This window comes from Leopardus geoffroyi, chromosome A1 (genome assembly GCF_018350155.1).
Source record: "Leopardus geoffroyi isolate Oge1 chromosome A1, O.geoffroyi_Oge1_pat1.0, whole genome shotgun sequence".
Taxonomy (NCBI): Eukaryota; Metazoa; Chordata; class Mammalia; order Carnivora; family Felidae; genus Leopardus; species Leopardus geoffroyi.
In genome coordinates this window covers 623625-635875 of record NC_059326.1, presented here as the reverse complement: position 1 = coordinate 635875, position 12251 = coordinate 623625, and the positions used below count along the sequence as shown (strand labels likewise).

Here is a 12251-nt window from a genome sequence, read left to right as displayed (position 1 = left end):
GAAAGGTTATTTACTACTTTTGGGGTCTAGTCACCGTTAACTGTCATCATTTACTGAAGCACGTCTCAGTGAGGGTTTAGAGACATCGTCACTGAAAAGATATATTTTTTTCTCAATTATACATTTGTGCAACAACTACACTTATATCCTCTTAGTTTATTTTATGTCACACAGTCACTATAATATTATCAGTGGACACTTATTTGACTTTTTTTATGCTTCCCCAGGGTTTGCTGGCATGGACTGAGGAAGCAATTAGTCATTTTCAACTTGCTCTGTCTTCAGAAATAGAAAAAAAGGAACGGAAAACATTCCAACGCTGTTGCATTTAGGTGGTAGGAATGTGGGTGATTTTTTTCTTTCTACCCTTTTTAATTTCCAGTTTTTCTTTAATGAGTTCATATGGCTTTTATTAATAAAATAAAAGAGCCCACCAACGTACAAAAACTGAAGGACTGGGGGTGTTCCAATAGCGCTCGTGGGGGGAATAAGTCTGGACAGTACTGTTAAACCTTGATAGGAAAAGACCCAAGAGATGAAGGAAGGTCCTTTTACTCACCATAATGAACTCTGTTGGCACATTGTTGCTTGTGATGTACTTAGGATATGAAAATAATTCCTTGTAACCTGTGTGATAAGATTGGCATGAGGTGTAGCTACGAAACATTCACTTTACTGACCACTAACAATGTTTGATAGTTTTAACATACCAAAAATTCACCACACTATTCCTTTAAATAATAAACTCTAGTGCACTGAAACTATGCACTTTACAATGCAAAGTATCCTGAATAAAATTACATGTAGACTTCTGTTCTGTAGCAGATTGCTCATGCAAAGTAAGATGTGGGGTGTCACAACAGCACAGGCAGACTGGCCACGGCAGGGACACGTTCTCCTTCCAGGGCCTTGGTTTTCCCAGGCATATCTGACCTCTGCCCAGCAGCAGCAGACCCTAGCTCCTCCATAAAAGGGCAGGTCTTCTGCTCAATTGGATGGAAAGTAAGAATCATCAGGACCGGACTTTCTCTCATTCCTGAAATACCTTCTTCTGGTGGCTGACATGTCCCTGGACCCCCACCTGGCGGATGGTATTGCTTTTCCTCTAAAAGGGCTGATCTGATGCTTGCTGAACCCTTACAGATTTTCTACATTGTGCTGATTTCACATGTTCTGTCCATATGCTTGGGACCCTCATACATCTCAACCAAGGGTCTTGCATTTGGTTCAGCTGCTAGGAACACCAGTAGTATTTATAAAGCACTTGATATGTGATAGGCACTGTTTTAAATCCTTTACAGGCATTAGCTCAATTCTTACAACAACACTGTGAGGTAGGAACTATCACCCTTATATTACAGATGAGGAAACGGAGGTATAAAAAGTTCAAGTAATTTGCCCAAGGTGACAGCCAGGGCTAGTCAGTGATAGAGTTGGAATGTGAAGCCAGGGATCTGGCTCCGGTGTTCTGGTTCTTGACCTCCATGCTATGCTACCTTACTCCATAGGTGAGGTCAGGGTACTAACAGCCATCAGCTCTACCCATGAGCATGTTCATATTAAGGAGGAAGCACGCTTTGGGCTGGGGCCAAAGAGCACTCACCTGTGCCAAACTTGACAATGTTTATCTTTTGCTTCTTTCCCACCAAGGACAGTGCATATAAGGCAACTTGCTTGGCTTGCAAGAATGTCGCACCCTCCATGGAAGCGGAGCAATCAAGACAAATAATCACTTCATTGTTCTCAGCTAGGTCAGGGAGTGTGATATCGAGGTCTGGTTGAAAAACAAGCATGCAGGCCTAAAAAAAGAAAAAAGGTGCTGGACTGGTGTTTATCTTAAACTGGTCTGGCTTGTTTACATTGGTATAGGCATGCCTTGGAGATATTGTGGGTTCGGTTCCAGAATACCACCATAAAGCAAGTATCACAATAAAGTGAGGTAAATAAAGGTTTTGGTTCCCAGCGCATATAAAGTTATGTTTACACTACAGTGTAGTCTATTAAATGTGCAATTGCCCCGTGTTGGGCTCTGCACTGACAGCAGGGGGCCTGCTTGGGATTTTCTCTCTCTCTCTCTCTCTCTGTCGCACTCACAATCTCTTTCTCTATCTCTCTCTCTCTCTCAGAAATAAATAAACATTTAAAAAAATAGTTACTTTTTTTGCTGCTGGAGGGTCCTGCCTTGATGTCAATGGCTGCTGACTGACCAGGATGGTGGCAGCTGAAGGCTGGAGTGGCTGTGGCAATTTCTTAAAATAAGATTAACAATGAAGTTTCCGCATCTATTGACTCTCCCTTCCATGAATGATTTCTCTATAGCATGTGATGCTCCAGATGTGTAGCTGTGTAGATGTAATGTGGAGCCTGATGGCAGGGCTCGATACCATGACCCCGGGGTCATGACCTGAGTCAAAATCAAGAGTCAGACATGCTCAACTAACCGAGCCACCCAGGTGCCCTGATTCTGAGTTAATTTTTGAGTGGTGTAAGATAGTGGCCTAATTTCATTCATTTGCATGTAGATATCCAGTTTTCCCAGCACCAATTATTGAAAGGGCCATCCTTTCCCCATTGAATATTCTTAGCTCCCTTGTCAAATATTAGTTGACAAATATGCATGGGTTTATTTCTGGGCTCTTAATTCTGTTCCATAGGTCTATGTGTCTGTTTTTACAACAGCATCACACTGTTTTGATTGCTACAGCCTTGCAGTATAGTTGGAAATCAGGAAGTGTGATGCCTCTAGCTTTATTATTCTTCCTAAAGATTGCCTGGGCTATTCAGGGTATTTTGTGGTTCCATCATGAAATATCTTACCATTTGTTTGTGCCTTCTTCAATTTCTTTCATCAGTGTCTTAAGGTTTTCAATGTACGTGTCTTTTACTTCCTTTGGTTAAATTTATTCCTAAGTATTTCCCCCAGGTGTCCCATGGTCTATAGTTTTCTTATAGTATCCTACAGCTTTCCTGAATTTATTTATTAGTTCTAACAGTGCTTTAGTGGAATTTTTAGGGTTTTTTATACATGAGATCAAGTTATCTGCAAACACAGACAATTTTACTTTTTCCTTTCCTATTTGTATGCTTTTCATTTCTTTTTCTTGCCTAATTGTTCTAGCTAGGATTTCCAGTACTACATTGGATAGGAATGGCTAGAGTAGGCACTCTTATTTCTGACTTTAGAGAAAAAGCTCTTAGTTTTTCATCGAGTCTGATGTTAGCTGTGTTTGTAATATATGGTCTTTATTATGTTGAGGTAACCTTCTATACTCAGTTTGTTCTGAGCTTTCATCATGAAAGGGTGTTGAATTTTTTCAAACCCTTCTTCTGCATCTATTGACAGGATCATATAATTTATTTTATTTTTATTTATTTTTAGTTTTTAAATGTTTATTTTGAAAGAGGGAGAGCGAGCAAGCAGGGGAGGACAGAGAGAGAGAGAGAATCCTAAGCAGGCTCTGTGCTGGCAGCATGGAGCCCGACACAGGGCTCAATCCCACGAACTGTGAGATCATGACCTGAGCCAAAAGCAAGAGTTGGACGCTTAACCCATTGAGCCACCCAGGCACCCCAATTTTTACATTACTTTTTAAAAAGGACAATTTTTTTTGAGGTGGGAAGGGGCAGAGGGAGGGGGAGAAAGATAATTCCATGAAGGCCTCAGGCCCAGTGCAGAGCCTGACACAGGGCTCAATCTCATGACCATGAGATCATGACTTGAGCTGAAATCAAGAGATTTTGGACACTTAACTGATTGAGCCGTTCAGGCACCCCATTTTTAAATTTTTTATTGATGTGCACTTGACACACAATGTTACATTAATTTCCAGTGTACAAATAGTAATTTGACAAGTTCATATGTTATGCTATGCTTATCACAAGTATAGCTACCATCTATTATAATGGCAGTGACTATATTCTCTATACTGTTCCTTTCATTCCCATGATTTATTCATTCCACAAGTGGAAGCTTGTATTTTTCTAGCATTCTTTCATTTCAAGAATTTTTCATAAGTCAGGTCCAGTGGTGATGAATTCCCTTAGCTTTTGTTTGGGAATGTATCTCTCCTTAATTTCTGAAGGACAGTTTTGCTGGGTTTATGCTATATTGTGATTTATAAGACATATATTTGGTCAACTCATATATATTTTGTCTTTGTCCACTGTTCCTCACGCACATCTCCCAAAACCCCTGGGATTTCCGGGGTGCCTGGGTGGCTCAGTCCATTAAATATTGACTTCAACTTCAGCTCAGGTCATGATCTCATGGTTTGTGAGTTTGAGCTCAATGTTGACTCTGTGCTGACAGCTCAGAGCCTGGAGCCAGCTTTGGATTCTGTATCTCCCTCTGTCTCTGCCTCTCCCTGCTCGCGCGCTGTTTCTCTGTCTCTCAAAAATAAATAAACATTAAAAAAATTTTTTTAACCCAAAACCCTTGGAATTTCCTAAGTGATGAGAGTGATAAAGGTCTTTTGTTATGTTAATGAGGTGAGTTTTGGATCCCCACCTAAGGAGGGGGGCTGGTTGCTAGGAGAATCAACTATATGATCAGAGAGTTAGAACCTTTAGTCCTGTCCATAGACTCCTGGAAGGGCAGTGAGACTGGAGACTGAATCAATCTCCAATGGCCAATAACTCTTGCCAATCATGCCTATGTGATGAAGCCACCATAAAAACCCAAAAGATGGGCTTCGGAGAGCTTTCACATTGGTGAACACATGGGGATGTGGAAGAGTGGCGTGCCTGGAGGGAATGGAGGGTCTGTACCCTTTCCCCAGACCTTGCCGATGCATATCTGCCATCTGGCTGTGCCTGAGTTACATGCCTTTGTAATCAACTGGTGGCCTAGGAAGTAAAATTCCTCTCTGAGTTCTGTGAGTTGCTCTAGCAAGCTAATAAAAGCTGAGGAAAGGATTGTGGGAATCTCTGATTTATAGCCAGTTGGTCAAAGTACAGGTAACAACCTGGACTTACGTAGTATAGTGGTATGTTGGGAAGCCCCCTACCTGCCTTTGGAACTGGGTCCAGGAACCCAAAAGAGCAGTATTCTTGGTTGGCAGTTTTTCCTCTCAACACTTTGAATATATCATCGCACTCCCTCCTGACCTCATGGTTTCTGCAGAAAAATCTGTTGATAGCCCTATGGGAGTTCCATTGTATGTGATGAGCCATTTTTCTCTTGCTGCTTTCAAAAGTCTCTCCCTGTCCTTGATTTTTAATATTTTAATTATAATGTGTTTTAGAGTAATCTTCTTTCAATGGATCTTGCTTGGGGTCCTCTGAGCTGCCTGAACCTGGTTATTCATCTCTCCCTCAAGATTTAGGAAGATTTTAGCTATTATTTCTTTGAATAATATTTCCACCCCTTTCTCTCCTTTCCTGGGATGCCCATGATGCAAACATTCCTTTGCTTGATAGTGTTCCATAATTCATGTAGGCTTTTTTCACTCATTTTCATTCCTTTTCTTTTTATTCCTTTAATTTCAAATGATCCGTATTCAAGTTAGTTGATTCTTTCTTCTGCATGATTAAGGGAGTTGGTGAAGTTCTGTCTTGAATTTTTCAGTCTGTCATTATATTCTTTTTTTTTTTTTTTTTTTTTTTTGGTAAGCAGCAGTCACTGTGATTTATTTTTTTTCTACTGAATCTTTCTTTCTTTCTTTCTTTCTTTCTTTCTTTCTTTCTTTCTTTCTTTCTTTCCTTCCTTCTTTCTTTCTTTCTTTTCTTTCTTTCTTTTTCAATATATGAGGTTTATTGTCAAATTGGTTTCCATACAACACCCAGTCTCATCCCAAAAGGGGCCCTCCTCAATACCCATCACCCACCCTCCCCTTCCTCCCACCCCCTCAGTTTGTTCTCAGTGTTTAAGAGTCTCTTATGCTTTGACTCTCTTCCACTCTAACCTCTTTTTTTTTTCCTTCGCCTCCCCCATGGGTTTCTGTTAAGTTTCTCAGGATCCACATAAGACTGAAACCATATGGTATTTGTCTTACTCTGTATGGCTTATTTCACTTAGCATCACACTCTCCAGTTCCATCCAGGTTGCTACAAAGGGCCATATTTCATTCTTTCTCATTGCCACGTAGTACTCCATTGTGTATATAAACCACAATTTCTTTATCCATTCATCAGGTGATGGACATTTAGGCTCCTTCCATAATTTGGCTATTGTTGAGAGTGCTGCTATAAACATTGGGGTACAAGTGCCCCTATATTCCTTGGGTAAATTCCTAGCAGTGCTATTGCTGGGTCATAGGGTAGGTCTATTTTTAATTTTTTGAGGAACCTCCACACTGTTTTCCAGAGGGGCTGCACCAATTTGCATTCCCAACAACAGTGCAAGAGGGTTCCCATTTCTCCACATCCTCTCCAGCATCTATAGTCTCCTGATTTGTTCATTTTGGCCACTCTGACTGGTGTGAGGATATATTTGAGTGTGGTTTTGATTTGTATTTCCCTGATGAGGAGCGACATTGAGCATCTTTTTATGTGCCTGTTGGCCATCCGGATGTCTTCTTTAGAGAAGTGTCTATTCATGTTTTCTACACATTTCTTCACTGGGTTATTTGTTTTTCAGGTGTGGAGTTTGGTGAGCTCTTCATAGATTTTGGATACTAGCTCTTTGTCCAATATGTCATTTGCAAATATCTTTTCCCATTCCATTGGTTGCCTTTTAGTTTTGTTGGTTGTTTCCTTTGCTGTGCAGAAGCTTTTTATCTTCAGGTCCCAGTAGTTCATTTTTGCTTTTAATTCCCTTGCCTTTGGGGATGTGTCAAGTAAGAAATTGCTACGGCTGAGGTCAGAGAGGTCTTTTCCTGCTGTCTCCTCTAAGGTTTTGATGGTTTCCTGTCTCACATTCAGGTCCTTTATCCATTTTGAGTTTATTTTTGTGAATGGTGTCAGAAAGTGGTCTAGTTTCAGCCTTCTGCATGTTGCTGTCCAGTTCTCCCAGCACCATTTGTTAAAGAGACTGTCTTTTTTCCATTGGATGTTCTTTCCTGCTTTGTCAAAGATGAGTTGGCCATATGTTTGTGGGTCTAGTTCTGGGGTTTCTAATTCTATTCCATTGGTCTATGTGTCTGTTTTTGTGCCAATATCATGCTGTCTTGATGATAACAGCTTTGTAGTAGAGGCTAAAGTCTGGGATTGTGATGCCTCCTGCTTTGGTCTTCTTCTTCAAAATTACTTTGGCTATTCGGGGCCTTTTGTGGTTCCATATGAATTTTAGGATTGCTTGTTCTAGTTTCGAGAAGAATGCTGGTGCAATTTTGATTGGGATTGCATTGAATGTGTAGATAGCTTTGGGTAGTATTGACATTTTGACAATATTTATTCTTCCAATCCATGAGCATGGAATGTTTTTCCATTTCTTTATATCTTCTTCAATTTCCTTCATAAGCTTTCTATAGTTTTCAGCATACAGATCTTTTACATCTTTTGTTAGATTTATCCCTAGGTATTTTATGCTTCTTGGTGCAATTGTGAATGGGATCAGTTTCTTTATTTGTCTTTCTGTTGCTTCATTATTAGTGTATGAGAATGCAACTGATTCCTGTACATTGATTTTGCATCCTACAACTTTGTTAAATTCATGTATCAGTTCTAGCAGACTTCTGGTGGAGTCTATCGGATTTTCCATGTATAATATCATGTCATCTGCAAAAAGTGAAAGCTTAACTTCATCTTTGCCAATTTTGATGCCTTTGATTTCCTTTTGTTGTCTGATTGCTGATGCTAGAACTTCCAACACTATGTTAAACAACAGTGGTGAGAGTGGACATCCCTGTCGTGTTCCTGATCTCGGGGGAAAAAGCTGTCAGTTTTTCCCCATTGAGGATGATGTTAGCTGGGGGCTTTTCATAAATGGCTTTTATGATCTTTAAGTATGTTCCTTCTATCCCGACTTTCTCAAGGGGTTTTATTAAGAAACGTTGCTGAATTTTGTCAAAGGCCTTTTCTGCATCAATTGACAGGATCATATGGTTCTTATCTTTTCTTTTATTAATGTGATGTATCACATTGATTGATTTGTGAATGTTGAACCAGCCCTACATCCCAGGAAGGAATCCCACTTGATCATGGTGAATAATTCTTTTTATATGCTGTTGAATTCGATTTGCTAGTATCTTATTGAGAATTTTTGCATCCATATTCATCAGGGATGTTGGCCTGTAGTTCTCTTTTTTTACTGGGTCTCTGTCTGGTTTAGGAATCAAAGTAATACTGGCTTCATACAAGGAGTCTGGAAGTTTTCCCTCCCTTTCTATTTTTTGGAATAGCTTGAGAAGGATAGGTATTATCTCTGCTTTAAACCTCTGGTAGAACTCCCCTGGGAAGCCATCTGGTCCCGGTCTCTTATTTGTTGGGAGATTTTTGATGACTGATTCAATTTCTTTGCTGGTTATGGGTCTGTTCAAGCTTTCTATTTACTCCTGATTGAGTTTTGGAAGAGTGTGGGTATTTAGGAATTTGTCCATTTCTTCCAGGTTGTCCAGTTTGTTGGCATATAATTTTTCATAGTATTCCCTGATAATTGCTTGTATTTCTGAGGGATTGGTTGTAATAATTCCATTTTCATTCATGATTTTATCTATTTGGGTCATCTCCCTTTTCTTTTTGAGAAGCCTGGCTAGAGGTTTATCAATTTTGTTTATTTTTTCAAAAAACCAACTCTTGGTTTCGTTGATCTGCTCTACAGTTTTTTTAGATTCTATATTGTTTATTTCTGCTCTGATCTTTATTATTTCTCTTCTTCTGCTGGATTTAGGCTGTCTTTGCTGTTCTGCTTCTATTTCCTTTAGGTGTGCTGTTAGATTTTGTATTTGGGATTTTTCTTGTTTCTTGAGATAGGCCTGGATTGCAATGTATTTTCCTCTCAGGACTGCCTTCGCTGCATCCCAAAGCGTTTGGATTGTTGTATTTTCATTTTCGTTTGTTTCCATATATTTTTAAATTCCTTCTCTAATTGCCTGGTTGACCCATTCATTCTTTAGTAGGGTGTTCTTTAACCTCCATGCTTTTGGAGGTTTTCCAGACTTTTTCCTGTGATTGATTTCAAGCTTCATAGCATTGTGGTCTGAAAGTATGCATGGTATGATTTCAATTCTTGTATACTTATGAAGGGCTGTTTTGTGTCCCAGTATGTGATCTATCTTGGAGAATGTTCCATCCGCACTTGAGAAGAAAGTATATTCTGTTGCTTTGGGATGCAGAGTTCTAAATCTATCTGTCAAGTCCATCTGATCCAATGTATCATTCAGGGCCCTTGTTTCTTTATTGATCCTGTGTCTAGATGATCTATCCATTGTTGTAAGTGGGATGTTAAAGTCCCCTGCAATTACCACATTCTTATCCATAAGGTTGCTTATGTTTGTGAGTAATTGTTTTATATATTTGGGGCTCCTGTATTCGGTGCATAGACATTTATAATTGTTAGCTCTTCCTGATGGATAGACCCTGTGATTATTATATAATGCCCTTCTTCATCTCTTGTTATAGCCTTTAATTTAAAGTCTAGTTTGTCTGATATAAGTATGGCTACTCCAGCTTTCTTTTGACTTCCAGTGGCATGATAAATAGTTCTCCATCTCCTCACTCTCAATCTGAAGGTGTCCTCAGATCTAAAATGAGTCTCTTGTAGACAGCAAATAGATGGGTCTTGTTTTTTTATCCATTCTGATACCCTATGTCTTTTGGTTGGCACATTTAGTCCATTTACATTCAGTGTTATTATAGAAAGATATGGGTTTAGAGTTGTTGTGATGTCTGTAGGTTTCATGCTTGTAGCGATGTCTCTGGTACTTTGTCTCACAGGATCCCCCTTAGGATCTCTTGTAGGGCTGGTTTAGTGGTGACGAATTCCTTCAGTTTTTGTCTGTTTGGGAAGACCTTTATCTCTCCTTCTATTCTAAATGACAGACTTGCTGGATAAAGGATTCTCGGCTGCATATTTTTTCTGTTCATCATATTGAAGATTTCCTGCCATTCCTTTCTGGCCTGCCAAGTTTCAGTAGAGAGATCGGTCACCAGTTTAATAGGTCTCCCTTTATATGTTAGAGCACATTTATCTCTAGCTGCTTTCAGAATTTTCTCTTTATCCTTGTATTTTGCCAGTTTCACTATGATATGTCGTGCAGAAGATTGATTCAAGTTATGTCTGAAGGGAGTTCTCTGTGCCTCTTGGATTTCAATGCCTTTTTCCTTCCCCAGATCCGGGAAGTTCTCAGCTATTATTTCTTCAAGTACACCTTCAGCACCTTTCCCTCTCTCTTCCTCCTCTGGAAGACCAATTATGCATAGATTATTTCTCTTCAGTGCATCACTTAGTTCTCTAATTTTCCCCTCATACTCCTGAATTTTTTTTATCTTTTTCTCAGCTTCCTCGTTTTCCATAATTTTATCTTCTAGTTCACCTATTCTCTCCTCTGCCTCTTCAATCCGAGCCGTAGTTGTCTCCATTTTATTTTACAACTCATTAATAACATTTTTTAGCTCCTCCTGGCTGTTCCTTAGTCCCTTGATCTCTATAGCAAGAGATTCTCTGCTGTCCTGTATACTGTTTTCAAGCCCAATGATTAATTTTATGACTATTATTCTAAATTCACTTTCTGTTATATTGTTTAAATCCTTTTTGATCAGTTCATTAGCTGTTATTTCCTGGAGATTCTTTTGGGGGGAATTCTTCCGTTTTGTCATTTTGTATAGTCCTTGGAGTGGTGCAGAACTGCAGGGCACTTCCCCTGTGCTGTCTTGAATAACTTGCGTTGATGGGCAGGGCCACAGTCAGACCGATGTCTGCCCCCAGCCCACCACTGGGGCCACAGTCAGACTGGTGTGTGCCTTCTCTTCCCCTCTCCTAGGGGCAGGATTCACTGTAGGGTGGCGTGGCCCGTCTGGGCTACTTGCACACTGCCAGGCTCCTGGTGCTGGGGATCTGGCATATTAGCTGGATCGGCAAGGTGCACAGGGTTGGGAGGGGCAGGCTCAGCTTGCTTTTCCTTCGGAGATCCGCTTTGGGAGGGGCCCTGCGGCACCGGGACGGAGTCAGACCCGCCAGAGGGATGGATCCGAAGCAGAAGCACAGCGTTGGGTGTTTGCATGGTGCAAGCAAGTTCCCTGGCAGGAACTGGTTCCCTTTGGGATTTTGGCTGGGGGATGGGCGAGGGACATGGTGCTGGCGAGCGCCTTTGTTCCCTGCCAAGCTGAGCTCTGTCGTCCAGGGCTCAACAACTCTCCCTCCCGTTGTCCTCCAGCCCTCCCGTTCTCCGAGCAGAGCTGTTAGCTTATAACCTTCCAGATGTCAAGTCCCGCTTGCTGTCGGAACACACTCCGTCTGGCCCCTCCCCTTTTGCAAGCCAGACTCGGGGGCTCTGCTTGGCCCGCTGCTGCCCCTCTGCCCCGGCTCCCTCCCGCCAGTCCATGGAGCGTGCACCGCCTCTCCGCCCTTCCTACCCTCTTCTGTGGGCCTCTTGTTTGCGCTGGGCTCCGGCGACTCCGTTCTGCTAATCCTCTGGCGGTTTTCTGGGTTATTTAGGCAGGTGTAGGTGGAATCTAAGTGATCAGAAGGACGCGCGGTGAGCCCAGCGTCCTCCTACGCCGCCATCTTCCCAGGATCCTCCTGTCATTATATTCTTAAATTCCAGACTTTCTGTTTGGTTCTTTTTTATGGTTTCTATTTCTATTAAACTTCTCATTTTGTTCACATGTTGTTTCCCTGATTTCGTTTAGTTGTTTATCTGTGTTCCCTTGTATTGTATGGAGTTTTCTTAAGGTGATTATTTTGAGTTTGTTGTCAGCAAATCATAGATCTACATTTCTGTGGGGTCAATTACAGGAGCTTTGTTAGTTTCCTTTGGTAGTGTCATGTTTGCCTAATTCTTTTTTTTTTCCTAATTTTTTAATGTTTATTATATATTTTTAAGAGAGAGAGACAGAGCATGAGCAGAGGAAGGCAGAGAGAGAGGGAGACACAGAATCTGAAGCAGGCTTCAGGCTCTGAGCTGTCAGCACAGAGCCCAACACGGGGCTTGAACTCACGAACAATGACCATGACCTGAGCCAAAGTCGGATGCTTAACCGACTAAGCCACCCAGGCGCCCCTGTTTGCCTGATTCTTCATGATCTACATAACCTTGCACTGGTATCTGTGCATAAGCTTGCACTAGTTTGGCAGGTAAAGACCTTTTCCTGTTGGTTCCCTGGTTGGTGGGTTTACCTCTGGAATCACAATTGTGCACAATTGGAGTCAATTT

General features: G+C 41.1%; 1 protein-coding gene across 4 annotated transcripts in view; it reads right to left on the bottom strand.

Moving 5' to 3' along the window:
- PARP4 (poly(ADP-ribose) polymerase family member 4) overlaps nt 1-12251 on the bottom strand; it is a 119699-nt gene that overhangs the window by 40316 nt on the left and 67132 nt on the right. For all 4 annotated transcript variants that reach the window (XM_045443741.1, XM_045443731.1, XM_045443756.1 and 1 more), the window contains 2 exons: nt 1604-1799; nt 560-627 (listed from right to left, as the gene is read on the bottom strand). In XM_045443741.1, the coding sequence (XP_045299697.1) occupies nt 560-627; nt 1604-1799 (264 nt within the window). The remainder of the gene's footprint in view (nt 1-559; nt 628-1603; nt 1800-12251) is intronic.